We start from the raw sequence: 20577 nt of genomic DNA on the forward strand, positions 1-20577 counted from the left end.
GAAAATTACATAATGAATTCAATAAAAGCAAAATAAAACAATGACAGCATGTGTCTGTCAATGTGAAATTTGGCAAGCTTCCTAAGGCAACTCAGACGCTGATGACCTTTCTTACAGACCATTTCACAATTCAAATCAAACGTCAGTTTGGAATCAATGACCATACCTAGGTATATGTAACTCCACACTATCCACAACCTGTCCTTTAATAGTTGTGGTAACGTGATCTACAGTAGAAGTTCTAAAATCAATAATCATATCTTTTGTTTTAGTAGTATTTAACTGTAGATAAGAATCATCACATCGTCACAAAATCCTCCATAACTGGACCATGGCCAGACTCATCCCCTTGTAACAGGCTCACTATGACTGTATCATCAGCAAACTTAATAAAAACTCTATTTTCATGTAGGCTTTGACACGTGTTAGTACACAAAATTTATAATAAAGGTGAAAGAACACCAGGAAAGGATATCCCATGTCTGCCAACGCTATCAGGCTCAGAAAGAGGGAGGGGATAGGTAGAAACGCAGAGTTTGGCATGGAAAACCTGCTAGCGAGCAGGTTAGTTTCACGGATTAAGTTACCATGGAAATTTACCAAAAGGTTTCGTTACCTCTCTTTCTGGAACGTGAAACCCGAAGTATGCCACTTTTCAGGGTTAACCAACTCAGAGTTTTCACTAAACCCGCTACCTGGAATACCCCCCTGATCTTACTGTTAACCTCAGAGTTTCAATGTTGTTGAACTAACTTATAACAGACAGTGTGACCCTGCAATTATGTTCAACTAGTGCACAGTGCCTGTGATGCAGTCGGTGATTAAGATGTCAGTGAAACACACAAATATAGGTTAAGGGTTAGGGTATTATATTGGTTCTCTGTTAAATTGTCTTACCACCACAAACATCTAGTTCATAACAGAAGTCATTACATGCACAATGGTTGAGCCAGTTGTCATAATTGTAGGCCTAATTCACCATACAGCACTTGCATGTACAGTTCTGCCTAAGGGGTGTTTTCCTTTGTGCTATGCAATGCTGTAAAATAGTCTTGTATTTGCTATATTGCATTTGCATAAATAAGACACGACAACTGACCAAGGAGAATAAAATCGTACGAACATTGTTCCTGTCGTATGACCGTTTGTGGATCGCTATATCCAAGAAACCGCCTCAAGAAAACCGACCATAGAGGCTAAAGTAGGAATAGTGCCCATGTCCATGATGCAGATGGTGATTATAATGTTGTAGTTGATTTGGTGTTAAGAGTTTGTGCACATTTGCAATGTACAGGCAGTTTTGACATCAGTAAACACATTGATACGGGCAACAGCAAGTTTCCCGGTCCCTTCCCACATCTACCAAGTTGAACAATTTGATTTTGGTGTTTCAAAAACATTGACATTTCCCTACTGTATGACTATGTTAAGCATGTGTTCTGCTCCTCTCTTTCACCAACCATCTCTGGAGGAGGGGATCCCTCACTGAAATGCTCCTCCCAAGGTTTATTCAATTTTTTCCTCCTCTAGTGATTTTTTCTGGGAATATTGAAATTAATAATACCCTGTTCTGTATTTTTGATGGTTCTACTGTCGCAATGCACACTTGGGAAGTGTATGATTTTGTTGCCTAAGGTGTTTTTGAAAGTTTTTGTATTCTATCAGAACTTATGTTCGTCCAGTATTGTTTCTGTTGAATAATTACAGTAGTGTTTCCAGTAGGGGTTGTGATGGGACATTGTAAGTCCCACAGGGGGGAATGTTGTGGGAAAAAACATCATACTGTTGTAATTATGAAGATGGGTAATGATTATGGATTTAATGAAACTTGTAGCCTGTGTTCTGCACCTCTCTCTCACCAACCGTCTCTGGAGGAGGTGATCCCTCTCTGAACTGCTCCTCCCAAGGTTTCTTCCATTTTTTCTCCTGTTGAGAGTTTTTCTGGGAGTTTTTCCTTGTCCTCCTTGCGGGTTTAGGTTGGTTGAGGGGCAGTTCTATGGGCGTATGTGAAGCCCTCTGTGACATGCTTGCGTGTAAAAAGGGCTATACAAATACATTTTGATTTGATTAATTTATGCAACAAAATTCACTGATCTATACAGAAAGTATCTGCTTCATATTGTCATTCTGTTAGCTAGCCAGCATTTCATCCATAAAGAAAACCCTGCAGCTGATTCAATCAGCATTCAGCACTGCTAACCTGGCCATATTGAATTTGGTTCTACATAACGAAACAAAATGTCCTTTCCTTACTACGAACTCCAGTGCATTAAGCGCTTAGTTTAATTTAATTGTGAATGCAGTATAGTGCGAGCTCAACATGGCTGAAAAACATTCATTGTAAAACTGGCGGCGAATACATTTATGAAAATGTAAAAATGCTTATCCAAATAACGGTAAACATTGCACTCCATTGGATTATAAAAAGGACACCTGCGAAATATAAACTTTGCAGAGTACCCGGTTCTCAAGTTAATCGTGGGAAACACTGCCCTAAAATCCCATTCAAAAAAATACACAGACAGAGATTCCTGTAAGGGGTTAAATATTGTCCAAACAACCAAAACGAATTCCCCTATGGTTTAAAGGAAGATGGGAAACTGAACAGTGTATTAGCATGAACCAAATAATGCCAATACAAATAGAATTACAGTTATTTGACTCTATGGGTTAAATTAGAGCAAGAATGGTCAAAGTAAGGTTAGGTGAAATACGCATTTAATAACATTGCAAATGAATGAAATCAATTACAAGGCAAACATGTTATAAAATGAAAGCTTTAAATCTTACCTACTCTACCATGATCATTGTAAATCAGAGAGAAAGCAAGAGGTGAGCAAGGAGTAGGACAGTAGGACAAGGGAGAACTGAGGAGAAGGTCTCAGGAGATGAAGAATCCAAAGAACAATGCATTACGATTCCCTTTATACACAAGACCAACCAATCAGACCAAATCTTGAATGAGGTGTGAGAGCCATCAAGTTGAAACCATCCAGAAACTCCAGACTTTCTCATATGAGAGGTGGGGGCAGGTTTGACACCCAGCCTTACACCTGACAGAAATACCTGGCATTATTAGAAAGATGCATTCTGACAGCACAAGAATAAAAGTGAAATGTCTTGTCATTCTTTCATAGGTTCATAGCTATATTCAACAGTATAAAATTCTTCTTCTTAACCCTTGTGCTGCCTTCGGGTCACATGACCCAAAGGTTCATAACGAACCATTGTTGTGTTTACCCAATTTTACCCAAGCCAAAAACAAATACAAATAATTTTCTTTTAACCTTTGCAATGTGGGGGGTCTGAGACAGCCCAACGGTTAAAAGAAAATGCTTCACTTTGCTTTTATCCAAAGCGACTTCCAAGAGAGAGCTTTACAAAAGTGAATAGGTCAATTATCATAAACAACAAGATAGCCCCAAAAACATTGCGGGTAGCCAAAACATGAAGCATACATTGTGAAAAGCAAATAAGTGCCAATAGGAAGAAACACAAGAGCATGTAATCAAACACATTACAGATTAAACAACATGAACCTCAAAAGTGCAGGAGACAGACGGATATTTGTGCATTATGGATTGACTGTGCATAGTAACTGTGATAAGGACTAAGGTCAAAGATGTTTGCTAAATAAACTCACGTGCAAGTCAAATAAACAAAGATGACTTGGAGAGTACAGTATAGCACAGCGGACGTGAAACTTGCATTCAAGGTTGCATTCAAAAATGACAAGTTTTATGTTAGACTTTTTACAAGACTAGAAGGTATAATGATTGTCTTATGGTATAATGTCCAAGATGGCGCTGATTGACTGTACAAGAAGGCGCCAATGATGGCAGCCTCGGTCGTTAGGTGCACTCTGTTTTGTCTTGTTTTGTCTGTTAATTCATTGTTCTGGCAAGATTTCCGGGGCTCTCTAACAAGAGAAGTTCTTCTAAACATCAGGACTACCACTGCTGTGGATTTATTTCCCATTTTTCTGCTTCCAGCGGCAGATTTAGTGAGAATTCTAGCCAGTGCCGCGCTAGGCTTTGCTCATGCAGTGAAACGCCGAAGAAGGGGAAAGCGAGCGGGAGCGCTAGTTCGGCTACACAGACGTGGAATCCGAACAGTGCTTCCACGTTTTTTCCTCTCCAACGTACGTTCACTGTGCAATAAATTGGACGAACTTCAGCTACTGATGGTGAAAAACAGAGACTTTCTTTCATCTTCGGTTTTGTGCTTCACGGAGACATGGCTGTGCGATTTGATCCTGGACACCGCCTTACATCAGGCAGGCTTTCAACTCGTGAGAGCTGACTGGGACACTGCACTCTCCGGCAAAACTAAAGGCGGTGGTATTTGTTTCTACATCAACAGTGGCTGGTGTGTAGATGTGACAGTGATTCTGCAACATTGTTCTCCGGATCTGGAATCAGTTTTACTCGCCACGTGAATTTGCGTCGCTCATTTTGGTCGGAGTTTACATGGCGCCGGGTCCACAGGTTAAAGAGGCCCAACGAATGCTCGCCGACCAGATTCTGAGTGTGGAGCGAGCAAATCCGGATTCCCTTGTTATCGTACTCGGCGACTTTAACAAAGGTATTCTCAGCCACAAACTCCCTAAATACAGACAATTCATCAAATGCCCAACCAGAGAAGGGAAGACTCTGGATCACTGCTACACTACAGTCAGTATAGCCTACCACGCCGTCCCTCGTGCAGCACTGGGTCACTCTGACCATACCATGGTCCATCTGATTCCTGCATACAGGCAGAAATTAAAGCTCTGTAAACCTGTTGTGAGGACATCAAAACAGTGGACCAGTGAGGCTATGGAGGATCTGCGGGCTTGCTTGGACTGTACTGACTGGGATTTGTTCACGACTGCTACCAATAGTCTGGATGAACTCACAGAGGCTGTGACATCATACATCAGCTTCTGTGAGGACTGCTGTATTCCAACACGCACCAGGGTGAACTTCAACAACGACAAGCCCTGGTTCTCAGCAGAGCTCAGAAGGTTGAGGTCAGAGAAGGAGGAAGCATTTAGGAGTGGGGATAGAGACAGATTCAAGGAGTCAAAGAACAGGTTTAGAAAGGCGGTGAGAGAGGCTAAATGACTGTACTCAGAGACACTGAAGTGCCAGTTCTCTGTTAACGACTCTGCTTCTGTCTGGAGAGGGCTCAGGCAGATTACCAACTACAAGCCCAGAGCCCCCCACTCCACTAACGACTCCCGCCTGGCCAACGACCTGAACAAGTTCTACTGTAGATTTGAAAGACAATTGGACTGTCCTGATCTACCCCCTCCCACCCATGTGGCCTCCCCCCCTCTACAGTGACGACTCTCTCCATTCAGAAGGGTGAAGTTAACAGACTTTTCAAGAGGCAGAATCCCCGCAAAGCAGCTGGGCTGGACTCTCCTGCCACCCTCAAGCACTGCGCTGACCAGCTGTCTCTGGTGTTTACCAACATCTTTAACACCTCCCTGGAGACATGCCATGTGCCAGCCTGTCTCAAGTCCTCCACCATCATCCCTGTGCCCAAAAAGCCAAGGCCAACAGGACTCAATGACTACAGACCCGTCGCCCTGACCTCTGTGGTAATGAAGTCTTTTGAGCGCCTTGTGCTGGCACACCTCAAATCTATCTCAGACCCTTTCCTGGACCCACTGCAGTTTGCCTACAGAGCCAACAGGTCTGTGGATGACGCTGTTAACATGTCCCTCCACTTCACCCTACAGCACCTGGACTCCCCAGCATCCTACGCCAGGATCCTGTTTGTGGATTTCAGCTCTGCCTTCAACACCATCATCCCCACCCTGCTTCAGGACAAGCTCTACCAGCTTAACGTGCCTGATTCCACCTGCAGGTGGATCACAGACTTCCTGTCTGACAGGAAGCAGTGCATTAAGCTGGGAACACAAGTCTCTGACTCCCGGTCCATCAGCACCGGATCTCCTCAGGGCTACGTCCTTTCCCCACTGCTCTTCTCCCTGTACACCAACAGCTGCACCTCCAGTCCTCTGTCTGTCAAACTTCTGAAGTTTGCGGAAGACACCACCCTCATTGGGCTCATCTCTGACGGGGATCTGGTGTAGCCAGAACAACTTAGAGCTCAATGCTCTTAAGACAGTGGAGATGGTTGTGGACTTCAGGAAGAATACAGCCCCACTCACCCCCATCACCCTGTGCGACTCCCCAGTCAACACTGTGGAGTCCTTCCGCTTCCTGGGCACCATCCTCTCCCAGGTCCTCAAGTGGGAACTGAACATCAGCTCCCTCACCAAAAAAGCACAACAGAGGATGTACTTCCTACGGCAGCTGAAGAAATTCAACCTGCCAAAGACAATGATGGTGCACTTCTACACAGCCATCATTGAGTCCATCCTCACCTCTTCCATCACCATCTGGTACGCTGCTGCCACTGCCAAAGACAAGAGCAGACTGCAGCGTATCATCCGCACTGCTGAGAAGGTGATCGGCTGCAATCTGTCTACCCTCGAGAACCTGCACACCTTGAGGACCCTGAGGAGAGCGAGGAAGATTGTGGCCGACCCCTCCCACCCTGGCCACTCCCTGTTCCAGCTACTCCCCTCCGGCAGAAGGCTGCGGTCCATCAGGAACAAAATCTCACGCTATAAGAACATTTTCTTTCCATCTGCTACTGGCCTCTTCAACAAGGCCAAGGACATTCATTCATTTATTTAACTATTATAAGTCCATCTGATGGCAATTGCACTATGTTGATCACTCATGCTGCTCATTCGTATTCTTATATATATTTTATATTTAAATAGTTTTATTCTTAGATTGTTTAGTTCTTAGAAATTGTTAAACTTTTGTACTTTTACTTAATTTAAGATTCGTATATGTTTAGTGATTTGCACCTCCCTGCCACAGTTAATTCCGTGTTTGTAGAACATACATGCAGAATAAACCGAATTCTGATTCTGATATAACCCTTAATGGATGAATGCGCCTTGGGATTACATTCGTTCATTTTCGTGTGCCAATTCTTGAATCAGTGAAGTGATGAAATTCACTTTTCATGTTACTCAACCACCTTTCATAGGTGAAAATAATCCAAATCTGTTTAGGGATTTAGTGACAATTTGAAGAACATAAAGCAGAAAGCATTTTTAGTAGGGCTGTGAAAGTTAACGCGTTAATTTTAGCAATTAATTTGAAATGTTTAATGCATAAAAAATAATTTAGCGCTATTAACCCGAAAATGCTCAAACCATTATTTGCAACAGGAAACGTTTATTCCTTTTTTTGTTTTTGTTGAGAGATTTCAACTACTAATAGTCCTGCGATAGCTTACTGCATCTGTCTTGCGCTGTAACAGCCTGGCTAGCGATCTAGCTACATTTAGTCATTTAGCAGACGCTCTTATCCGCATTATATATTCGAATTATATATTCTGCTGTATTTAAAAAGACTGCCAGTAAGAGTGCGCCTCTATTCTGCGGGGGGAATTCTCCGCCTCTTAAAAGCAGGTCTTAACCAGGAGCACATTTTCCTGTGTGTACAAATGTACCTTATTCAATGGCAGCAGTGATCCGAGCAAGGCGAAGACATAGGCCAATTTTTTTCCGAGGGTGTGGATGTTCTTCATGTTCGTATGCTTCATGTTTTGGTTACCCGCAATGTTTTTGGGGCTATCTCGTTGTTTATGATCATTGACCTATGCACTTTTGTAAAGCTCTCTCTTGGAAGTCGCTTTGGATAAAAGCGTCTGCTACATGAAAATGTAAATGTTCTGCCCTGTAATATGTTCAGGTTTGCTGTTACTTCATGCACGTCACTAAATTTCAGCTTTCGCTTTCTTTTTCTCGTAGGAAGATCCATGATAGAAACATGCAGGCCCATTGTTCTTTTAGAGGCGCGCTAATTACGCTTGAGGGCGGAGTATGCGCTGATTGCCTGATGAGTGTCAGGTTTGATAAATACTACGCAAAATGAGGAAGCATAGCGGGCGCTGTTACCGAACTTGCAAAAACAGACGCAGCGTAAACTGCGCCAATGTTAGTAAATGAGGCCCTCATTGTGAACAATAGAACTAAGCAAACTAACGTCCAACACGACACAATACCAAAATAAGCCCAGTTTAACAATAGAAACTTAAACAATGCTTCCGTCAACAAAATTAACCGCCCAACTGAGTTCCCCCGCAGTTGCAACCCTACATGAACACGTGCTCCATCAAAAAAAAGTTAGCGTAGAGCCCTGTCCAGTATTTTTGATAACCTTCAGGGTTTAAACTTTAAATATTCAACTTGCACTTAAACACTTTGCTGTTTATAAAGTTGCTGAATATATTTGATGAGAATGACTATTCTCTAGTTCCCAGGAGAGACTGTTTACAGTTCACGAAATGTCATAAAATGTTCTATTTAAAATATACTTGTGTTAATTGATCTAATTCAGTGTTTTACATGATGATAACGAGCTGTGGGAAAATGCGATTAATTGCGATTAATCACAGCATATTGTGCGATTAATTACTTAACATTTTTATCGATTCCCAGCCCTAATTTTTAGATGTATAATACTTTACATAGGCCTACATATTAAGTCAAACAATTAAAAACAAAGTTTAATGTAACTTTTGTCTTTGGATTGACATCTTCAAAAGCTTTTCATAAACACCAGACAGTGTTTGATGGAAATGGCCATTGCTAATTCCTTATGTACATTTACATTTATTCATTTAGCAGACGCTTTTATCCGAAGCGACTTCCAAGAGAGAGCTTTACAAAAGTGCATAGGTCACTGATCATAACAATGAGATAGCCCCAAACATTGCGGGTAGCCAAAACATGAAGCATACATTGTGAAAAACCAAATAAGTGCCAAAGGCCAGAACCACAAGAGCATGTAGTTAAACAAGTTACAATTAAACAACATGAACCTCAAAAGTGCAAGAGTGTACCTGTAGAAAAAAGCAAGCAACAATAATATATTTCGCAGCGAGTACAATAATTTTAAATCAGTTACAACTAACCAACAAGAGCAACAAGTCTCTCAATAAGAGTCATTTGTGATTATGTACTAAATAAAGTTATGTGCTTCTGCCTAAAGGAATTTCCATCAATTGATCTACATCTATTTTTGCAGATTTGTGAATTTTCGAGACAATCCCTTAACATTTGAAATGGAACTGCCAGCCCTCAACATATCTGATGAGGATGAGGACAGCCAAGAAATGTTTGGACGTGAATTTATGCACTTCTACATCCAGGAAGCCCGGAAAAGAGTTTATGCTGTGCTTAACATGCATTGTGTCATTCGTTAGTTGCAATTTATTAGTACAGTATGTTGCAGATGACCCAAAAACAGTTTTCGTTGAGACTCATATATTAATGCTTTTTGATATAGGTTTCAAAGTCAGAACTCTGCCCTGACTAAGGCTTTTTGATTAACTACCAACCTGATGCATGGGAACGGCGGCACCAGGTTTTGGAGAGGGACATGAAACTCCAGTAAGGAGCTTGGAGAAACCCCTGTTTATAAGTGAATAGTTTGGTTTATTTTAGAGTGCTTAAGTCATCGTATTCGCTTTATTGGAAGTGACAGTTTAATGGGAGCTGTGCAGACCACAGCCGCCTGACAAGTCACATCTTCGTCGCTTCTGCCAGATTAATGTAGGCTACCAAACGATTGACAGAACTGACAGACTTGTATCCTGCTCTGGGTGGTTAATTCTGCTTTGGGGCTACCTAAGTGTCATCTTTCCTTGTTTTAATGAACTGGACTTGAACGTGCATTATGTTTTCTTTAATAGACTTGTGTGGACGTAATTTGAGTTTTTTGATTTCTTGTGATGTCAATTAAAACATTATTTAATTGTTGTCTATTGTGTTGTTAAGTGGTGACTGCATTTACTGTTCATACATAATGACAGTAATCACGAAAATTAGTGGTTATTGTCAGATATTTTTGCTTTTGACTATTTCAATAAGAAACACCCAGATTCCAAAGCTGACTTGATGGATTGTTCCTTTCACAAAATTCACTGATCAAAGTGAAAGGAAAATGTTTTTTTCCTGTGTATGGGTCACGTTCAAATGACAGAAAACGGCAGACTTCACCTCTTTGGTGAAGTCCGAAACGTTACACCATGCCCTCTATTATGGTTTTGACAAATACTTGTTTTCACTGCATCTTTTGATTTGCAGTCAAACAATTCACAAGTGCAAATAGAAATGCAATGTTTGCAATGTAGAAACTACAACACTTTCATAAAAAGTCCCCCCCTTTCAGGGCACCATGATGTTTTGGACAAAGGATTTGCAGGTCTTTGTGATTACTCAGTTTTTTAATTGCTGTTAGTGCAGGTATAAGAAAGCTTTCAGAATCTAGCTTCATTCAATGCTTTCGATAACCTCTGGAGTGTGTTGTTGCCATTGAAGCAAGAATACACCGGTAAAACATCAAGTAGTGATGGAATGTCACTTATGGAGGAAAGGAAGGTAGGCAGATACTCTATGATGGAGATGCTCGTTTGACCTAGCTGTGTTTTTTCTTTATATATTTTGAAGTATTTTTCCTTTTTATATCTATGGTTAAGATTTTGTTTTGAAAATACGTTTTGGAATTCAATTTAAATAAATCATTCACCTTGAGCCTCGGTGTCTTATTACAGAAAACAGGTAAACCAATAAAAACACATTTGTATTCTACATGTGACATTACTTTGAGAGTACAGGATTTAAAGTATGCTTTAAAAGGTCCACTACTTGCATTCTTAGTTCGGAATTTCCAACATAAAGGAAGAATACAATAGCCCGCTCCTCCAACAGACAGTGGGAGGTAGTGTAAAGTTGTAAGAAATGTTATTGGGCTGCAGTGTGGGCAAAGGGTACTTTCTCATTATATTCATGTGAAACTAATGGCTTGGTTGTGTTCACTATTTAAAGAACAATTGTCAGCAAAAATGAAAATATATTTAGATAAGTAGATAAAAATGTTGGTTGGTCACTTTAGTCTCATCACTAAGTAGTATTTTTCATCATAGCATTAGACATAATTTTGAAGCAATATTAACTGGCTATTGGCTTGATAACCTCAGTATAAGCAATTCAGTTTGTTGGGTTTTATAAATTTAGCCTAATTAGCAGTGTTGTTGTCAAGACCACTTAAACCGAGCCCAAGTCATGACCAAGACCAGAGTGTATCGAGACCGAGACAAGACCAAGACTTTGAGGGGTCGAGACCGAGTCAAAACCAAGACTAAGGCAGGGCGAGACCGAGTCAAGACCAGACCAAGGCAGGGCGAAACCGGGTCAAGACCAGACCACTCAAAATACACAAGCAGTAGGGTTAGACTAGGTAATAAGTTAGATTTGATCTGTAACTGTATTTGAACAAAAAATTAAAAAAATATAGATGTTATTATAATGCTCAGTAGCAGTAGATAGGGTATTTAACCAAAGTGTTTAATCGCTCCGGGAAGCAGTGACATAGACCACATCTAGAAAACACAAACATTGTGTTTCGACATAAGACATTCGACATAAGACAAGGCAACAACACAGCACATCGCAACCATACAGAATTAATATTTAAACACAGAAAGCTGATAAGACGACAACATCAGCTTTCCCGACACTCACTGCAATCAGCCCCGATTTCAAAGCACAGGTTACAAATAAACCCACACACCAGTATACAACATGACTGATTTGCATTTGCAGTTTAGCATTTGGTGAATAACATACATTTTTAATACACGTTAAAAACGAACATGACAAACAATGCTCATGTACGTTGCACACCCAATTATATTGGCACAAGCCTTAGGCGTGGCCTTACCGTCACACCCTCTGCAGCCACACCCATATCACAGTAATGATATTAACAAATAAATGTAACAATGCACAGGAAATGTTGTCATATTCCCGCAGTTGTGGTCTTGAAATAAAATCCAGAGTCCTCTTTGTCCGAAACTGAGACAAGACCGAGTAAAAATGTGGTCCATTCCGAGACAAGAGACCAAGACCGGTCTCGGGTGAGCCCCACTCACCCCCATCACCCTGTGCAACTCCCCAGTCAACACTGTTGAGTCCTTCTGCTTCCTGGGCACCATCCTCTCCCAGGACCTCAAGTGGGAGCTGAACATCAGCTCCCTCACCAAGAAAGCACAACAGACGATGTACTTCCTATGGCTGCTGAAGAAATTCAACCTGCCAATGACAATGATTGTGCACTTTTACACAGCCATCATTGAGTCCATCCTCACCTCCTCCATCACCATCTGGTACGCTGCTGCCACTGCCAAGGACAAGAGCAGACTGCAGCGTATCATCCGCACTGCTGAGAAGGTGATCGGCTGCAATCTGCCTACCCTCAAGGACCTGCACACCTCGAGGACCCTGAGGCGAGCGTGGAAGATTATGGCGACTCCTCCCACCCTGGACTCTCCTTGTTCCAGATACTCCCCTCTGGCAGAAGGCTGCGGTCCATCAAGACTAAAACCTCACGCCATAAGAACAGTTTCTTTCCATCTGCTACTGGCCTCTTCAACAAAGCCAAGCACTCCGACTGACATTAACTATGCACCACGCACAAGCCACCTTTTGCCCACTCATGCTGCTCATTCAAATTCTTCTTATTTTTATATATATATTTTATTTTTATTTTAAACTGTTTAGTTCTTAGAATTAGTTTAATTATTGTACTTTTTAAATTAATTTAAGATCCGTATGTTTATTGTTTGCACCTTCCTGCCACAGTAAAGTCCGTATTTGTGTACCATACATGGCGAATAAACTGAATTATGATTCTGATTGACCTATCGCAAAAGCCACGCCCCAAAACAGCTTTGACCAATCCTACCTTAGCTACCGGTCACTTCTTGAAGAAGCTCCGTCAAGCTTTCGGTCGTTAAGGCGCAAAATGCCACTTGGAACATACAAATCCGATGGCAACTACCCCAGGAGTTTAGAGGGCATAGTCAATTGTCCCCTTTCCACAGCCCAAAGTCCAAGAGTGAAGCAGTGTGGTATGCCCCATTCTCAGCTGAATATCTTAAAGATCAACAAACATACTTTTGTCTGTATCAACTTAGTGTTGCTAGCCTATATTGTATGGCATGAAATTAGTGCCAGCAGAGGAAGCTTTGTAAAAAAGATTTGTGTACTTGCAAAAAAGATTTGTGTACTTGCAAAAACGATTTGTGTCTCTGTAGAAAAAGATCTGTGTCTCTGTAGAAAAAGATCTGTGTACTTGCAAAACAAGATTTGTCTCTGTAGGAGGCGGGAAACTATCTAAGCCAATTAAATATAGCAATTTCTGTGTCCAGTATCATTGGACATTTTCGTCTAGCACACAAAGAACGTCAGCAAATAAGAAGAAAACTACAAAGCTGATGATTTCAATCGCAAGTCATTTGGTAAGTAGTTATTTTATCTTTTATGCAACATTTAATTATTATTATTCGGTTAATACACTCTTAAAAGTATACATTAATGGATAAGGATCGTAGTACAATTGAGCACTACATGAACACCACCTTATTCCTATATCCATAAAAATCAACAAATTTACACAAATTGACAACACTCCACTGGGAAGAGGCCCCGGGGAAGACCCAGGACTCGCTGGAGGGACTATGTCTCTCGGCTGGCCTGGGAACGCCTCGGGGTCCCCCAGGAAAAGCTGGTGGAAGTGGCCGGGGAGAGGGAAGTCAAGGCCTCCCTGCTTAGGTTGCTGCCCCCGCGACCCGACCCCCGGAAAAGCGGCAGATGATGGATGGATGGACAACACTCACATTGTCCATGTAATGCTAGGTTTAATGACTGGTTGTCTATTTACATAAACGATTAAACTTACTACGATCCTTATCCATTAATTTATACTATTAAAGATCCTGTAAAGTCGAATTGAAAATGAGTTTTAAGTTCATCACACCACAGAAGAATGTGTTGTTAACTACCCATCCAAATTCGAATGAAAAAACCCCACTGACAAGTATGTTAAATTAGGCTTTGAAATCGTGAGAAAATCAGCAGTCTTCTCTGCTTGAGACTGGTGGAGCCTGAAGGAGCTGAATCTCCGCCCCCTCGAATTGATTGAATTTAGCAACAACAGCAACACTAGCTAAATCAATTGCAGATATCAGAACAGACCTACTTGCAGTCTCTGAGTGTTTTATGTGTATTAATTTGTGGGGGGTCAGATGGCTGAGTGGTTAGGGAGTCGGGCTAGTAATCAGAAGGTTGCCGGTTCGATTCCCAGCTGTACAAAATGACGTTGTGTCCTTGGGTAAGGCACTTCACCGTACTTGCCTCAGGGGAATGTCCCTGTACCTACTGTAAGTCGCTCTGGATAAGAGCGTCTGCTAAATGACTAAATGTAAATTTGTCATTGCATCGTACCAGCTGAGTAACAGAATGCAACCGTCTGTGATCTGACGTAGATAGGTCGCTGTGATGTAGATAGGTCGGGTTTTTGCCCCGCCTATACAAAACCTTAGCTGAAAACGGGAGAGAAACGGTCTAACTCCACATTTCAGTGCGACAAAGTTTTCGCGCTTTGCGCTAATTTCAGGAACTCATTTCACACGTATATAATGTACTGAGAAGCAAATCATGGAATTTGCTTTACAGCATCTTTAAAGATAGCAGTAAACAATTGTCGCGAAACTTTACGTAAATAACCCCTTCAGTCCCATGATCAATGTATTTACCAACGAAAATAGAACATTTACTGCATTTACATTTACTTTAATGCTGTAAAGCAACACTATATGTTATGAATAAAAATATAAATGTTGTCAAAGCGTTGTTTTTTAACATGTAGATACATACCCATATAAAACATTATGAATATGATATCCTTGTTTTTGTAACTAACTCGTTTTGTCTCCATTTTCCCTATGACTGGACTGAAGACTCAGTTTATTGCTGCATTGTCTTCTTAATAGGTAATTCTTCCCTTGACCTTAACATTATGGTCTCCTATTGGGCAAAACGGAGGCGAATCTAAAGCAAAACAAAAGAAACAGAAAATTATATATCGAGTCTGTTTGAATTACAAATTGCAAATCAGGCCACAAATGAAAATATATCAAATACATCAGTATGTGAGACTAATGAGGACAATGAGGAGTGTCCTGTTGATAACACAATTACAATCGACGAAGAGGTTAGCCAAAGGGCAGATTTCAGTGTTTCATCAGTTCCAGATGAGAGTGACTCTTGTGAGAGTGACTCTTGTGGAGACATCAGTCTTAATCTTAAATTGCAACACTGGGCTTCAACCTTCTCTGTGCCTCTTGTTGCAGTAACTGCTCTTCTTCTTATTCTAAGAATGTACCTTCCTAACCTGCCAAAAGATGCAAGGACACTACTTGGTACACAGTCCAAAATAGCTGTGGAAAGACTAGGAGGTGTTGAATACTACCACTTTGGATTAGCAAAGGGGATTTTATCCAAATTGAGTAGCATCCTTCACCTACCCGATTATCTTCAAGTACTTAAACTGCAGTTTAATATTGATTATTAATCTTCCTCTTTTCAAAAGTTCCAAGATTCAGTTTAGGCCTATTCTTTGCATGATTGATTGTGACTACACAGACACCCTTCATTGTTGGTCTTTTAAAAACCTTAAATCCCCAAAGACAGTTATGCGAAGTGATAAGCAGCTGTCCAGACGCCAGCCTTGAACTAGCCTACTGAGTAGCTATATCTAGCTAGAATTGACTTGGTTAGGATAGGATCGCATATATATCGTCATATACAGACCTATTTGAGAAAGTCAATAGGCCTTCATCTAGACTACCAAACTGGCATATGGTATACCAGTAGCAAACCGTGACTCTTAAACCTTGGCCCTCTGAGCCCAATTACTTGTCACAAATTCACAAACATATTACTGCCAATTTTCGCATCTCATATTTGCTGCGGCGAATATGAAATTATAGGTGAGCACTACATTACAAAAAATCTATATTTGCAAGCCCGCATGAAGTGGGGTTTGATCGCCCGAGAGCAAAAAACATACAACTTCGTAGCCGACTGCTTTACTAATCGAGCTATTCAATTAAATTCAGTTATGTATTTCTTAACTACCTTGGCCTTCAGGCAACAATACCAGGCTGAACTTTAAAATCTATATGGCATAATATCAATGTTTATGAATAATAACCACATTTATATTTAATGACATGTTCCATGTAAACAATCTGCCTTGCTTCACAGTAGTTTTCACAGTAGTTTTATAACTAGGGTTGGGTACCGAAACCCGGTTCCACTATGGAACCGGTTCCTACACAACCGGTAGGAATCGGACCGGATTAGAACGCACATTTCGGTTCCTCATTTCGGTTCCACTTAATGTGTCGACTGAAATATTTTCCCTCTGTCGCTCCGAAACGGACGTAAAATATCACACTATTTGAGTAGTCTACCTTTAGCTAGCTACCGTAAATGTAGGCTACTTTCAAAATGCCATATTTTCCCTCTGGGCTCACCAAAACGAATGTAAAAGCATATTAACTATTCACTGCACGTGATCGCTAGTAAACATATTACACTTGCTCTGCTAGTCTATCGTTAGCTAGCTTTTAGTGCATTTAAAATGCCTAAATCAAAGCGGTCGAAAGTGTGGCTGTATTTCACAGCCAAGGATTCCGACATCGCAAAATGGAACAAATGTTTAAAAACTATTACGTGTAAAGGGGGAAGCACGTCGAATTTATTGAAACATGCGGCGACACACAGAATACTTCTTAAAGCAGAGGGATCCACTGTGTTCGACAGCTTGCGGACATGAGTCCCTGGTCCCGGGGACAGCCTCCCCAATTTGTCTGCCCCCTACTCATACCTGTGTGTACAGGCGTCTTCGACTAGCCTGGCTCTGCCCTCCTACGTACTTCTGCAAAATTTTCATTTTCCTTCTGTACTAGGTCTGGGCTTTCGGTATATTAGTCGTTTTTTTCCAGCCCCATTTTTGGCGGTCCAATCAGCGAACAGAGGGAGTGGCTGAGAACGATGACGTTGATATTGTTCGCTAGTTTGAGTTGTAGTTCAGTAATGGCGGCGGAGAAAAATGCGAGCAAAGCCATTCGGTCCGTTGTGGCAACTGCCAAATATCCAGAAGTTAAAGCCGGAGCAAGAACAATCTTTGCTGAGTTTTCTTGGTGGCCATGATGTTGTGGCCCTCCTCCCCACGGGGTTCGGGAAAAGTTTGATTTTCCAGCTAGCTCCGTTAGTGGTTATGGCAGATCCAGAGTGGCTCTGGGCAGATCCAATAGTTTTAAACTTCAACAGAGTACTCGCCTTCAAGGAAGTTAACGATTGTCAATGGAGCAATGAAATGTACGAGAGTCTGGTAGGACCAGGCTACTCTTCGACACCATCTGAGAGAGTTTTCTCCTGTGCAGGACATGTCATAAGTCAGGAGAGGTGTCGTATCTTGCCAGAGAAGGCAAATATGGTTATTTTTCTGCATAAGAACTGCTAAAATAAATTCCTTGTCTGTGCTAAAGTAAATTACTTGTCTGTGCACACTTTCATGGTGATTAAAACCTTTTCTGATTCTAAAGTTTGAAGCTGGTTTAGTTAGCATACCAACTCAACATTTATTTTGTTGTTAATAGTGTAACTGTTATTTATTGTTAAATTATTGTAGTTGTATGTTAGATGACTTAGGTTTACTTATTATATATTTAAGTAGGCTACTTTAAAACGTTAATATATTGTTACATAATGTTACATAATTTTCCATTTAAAAAACGGTATAAAAGAGCCTCTCTTTGATTAGCCTACTTTCATTTTTCAGTTTCTCAAGAATCGGTTTAGGAATCGGAATCGTTTTAAAAGCACCGGTTCAGCATCGGAATCGTATAAATCAAATAAAAACGATACCCAACCCTACTTATAACACAGTAATTACATTTATCTTTGTACATAAATATGACATCTAGTGGTCAAAGATAGTAAAACAATTTAATCTGCCATTGACAAAACACAGATTCAACAGATTTAGATGAAAACCTGACAATCAAGGCCGGATTAACCATTAGGGCAACTCGGCACTTGCCCAGGGGCACATGACATTTAAGGGGCCCTGGACAATGTCAACTAAAATGTTATATCACTTTATGAACGCAGTCCTAACTTTCCTTAATGTGAGTACTTTATTGCAACTCGTTCGATCAAAATATTATGTTAAATCACGTCAAAAACAGTGTTTATGTAGTCTAGTAGCCAGTGCCACCGCTCCCATAACGCGCACTACGCGCTGTGCGTAGGGCACCAACTCTTGAGGGGGCACCAAAAATTAGCCAACTGAAAAATCATCATAGTTATAATACTTATAATGCCGATATTATTTTGGTATAGAAATATTAGGCACATATATTACAAAACAGGCAGAACAAGAGATATAGCCTATTTAAATGCTCAAAAAAAGTTATGATGGTGCCCCCCCCCCCAAAAAAAAACAAATACACACTCAACTTCCCAAGCTCGCTGTGGCTGCCCTTCCCTATCTCAGTGGCCTGACGAACTTTGACAGCAGGCTAGGTCAACTTTGCTAAAATTGGCTTAAAAAGATAACAGGAGTCAGGTACGGTGGCCCTGAAGTGCAAATCACACCCACTAACATGAGTGCATCCCCCAAATGAAAAGACTCCCCCCAAATACGAGTCAACTCCCCCCAAATAGGATGATTTGCTCACCTCCCCCCAATACAAGGACACGCTCCCCCAAATGGGAAACGACATTACATTAACTCAAAAACACATTACATTAACTCAAAACGGAAAGGGTTGGTACTACACTTCGTTGCTGAATGGATGCAGTAACTAACAATAAATTGATCGACAGAAGTACAAAATGCAATAGCCTGACAGAGTTACATGCACCAGGACATTTGTTTGGCTATCGAAGCATGTAGCAAGTAGTAGGCTACTTATGCAAAAGTATAAATTGCATGTTAAATGTCAAAATCGATGGCGAAACAACCATCCTGGTCCACGTAACTCTGTCATTACCATGAAGTTGATTGTTTTGGTTGGAATAAAAGAAAAAAACATTGTGTTAACAATTCAGAGTGATGACTTGCACTACACTTTATTTTAAACAGGGACATTCCTATGAAATAATCTTAGATATGCTGTTAACATTTCACAACATTAAAATAAGTAGCCTATGCGCACCCTAAAAACACAGTTGAAGGAAGCAGGACTTTTCAGAGAAAAAAGGATAATTGTTTGGCTATCGATTTTTTCGTTTAACACGCAATATATACTTTTGCATAAGTAGCCTACTATTTGCTACATGCTTCGATAGCCAAACAAATGTCCTGCACGTAACTCTGTCAGGCTATTGCATTTTGTACTTCTGTCGATCAATTTCTTGTTAGTTACTGCATCCATTCAGCGACGAAGTGTTGTACCTACCCTTTCCGTTTTGAGTTAATGTAATGTGTTTGAGTTAATGTAATGTCGGAATTGGAGGCCAGACCAGTGACATACTGCCATCAAGGGCCAACTTTATCAGAACGTAAGTGTCCCTTACAGATGGTTTATAGATGTGAGCATATCCCTAACCAGTTGAAGTTGATGGTTTGAAACAGTAGAAATCTATAGACTTCTTTGAGCATCTATAGTATATATCAAAATACATGTGACCATGAATTTGATCTTTGGAGATGGATGCCCGGCATCCAACTGCATGGCATGATGATGATGGACTGGGCTCTTGTGAACGTAAGCTATTTAAATGAGGAAAACAAACAAAACAGCCACTTTCATGTACTTACAATGGTACCTGTATCACTACTTTCCGTAGGTCCAAGATCTCGCCTTCTTAACACCAATCAACTCATCCCACCTAACTGCACTGGTACATTTGGCCATATCTTTCTATTGAAATCAGAAAACTGCTGTGTTAGGATTAGTTTACAAATGTAATTTGCACCGTTTTTTCTAACAGCAGTTGAAAGGATCCTCCTGGAACAGCTGGGGGAACTTCACCTCAAGGTGGCCATTGTACAGTCACTCAGTGACAACAGAGTTCAAGACCAACAACCCGCAAGCAATGAACACAACCAAATCTCCACATTAGAAAAGCTAAATACATTTGATGAAAGACTTGGCCAGTACAGAGATTTTAAGAAACGTGTGTTATGTACTCTAATACTTTGAGGGGCTACACAAAGGGGTATCCATAGCTTTATTGTGTTGCAGTATAATTCTTAACAACCTTCATGTGTTGTAGCCCAGCCTTTTTCTCGACTCAGTCCTCAGGGCCCACCAGTTATTCCAGTGTTGGAATACATTAAATATATGAAATGGCTGGAAGTCCCTGGGGAATGGGACAAGAAATTCACCTTATTCAACTTCAGTGGGGAGCTGATTAGTTGAGTCAGTTGTTGGTGCTGGGCTGAAAAAATCCAGACAAGAAATTATGAACTAATGTGTTCTGAAAGTAACGGACATATTTGAAAGACAACAGGATTTGCATTGTCTGTAACACTCAATGCTTTAATGCCGTATTTTCATTACAGATTGCAAAACTGTCCATAACTGGGGGAAACTCTGTTAAAAGAACAATGTGCGGGAGGGTCTTCACACCTG

The 20577-nt window shown here is 40.9% G+C and overlaps 1 protein-coding gene across 4 annotated transcripts in view; it reads left to right on the forward strand.

Annotated features, from left to right (window-relative positions):
• The window catches only part of lrrc39 (leucine rich repeat containing 39), an 85579-nt gene that overhangs the window by 51029 nt on the left and 13973 nt on the right, over positions 1-20577 (forward strand). For 2 of the 4 annotated variants that reach the window (XM_067230687.1, XM_067230688.1), the window contains exon 8: positions 9108-9841. The exons of 1 other annotated variant lie outside the window; for it this stretch is intronic. In XM_067230687.1, coding sequence (XP_067086788.1) covers positions 9108-9285 — 178 coding nt within the window. In that variant the 3' untranslated portion in view covers positions 9286-9841. Of the gene's footprint in view, positions 1-9107; positions 9842-20577 lie in introns of those variants that run through there. One more of the 4 variants, XM_067230689.1, reaches the window with a different exon arrangement.

The sequence above is a fragment of the Osmerus mordax genome, chromosome 27, assembly GCF_038355195.1.
Source record: "Osmerus mordax isolate fOsmMor3 chromosome 27, fOsmMor3.pri, whole genome shotgun sequence".
Taxonomy (NCBI): Eukaryota; Metazoa; Chordata; class Actinopteri; order Osmeriformes; family Osmeridae; genus Osmerus; species Osmerus mordax.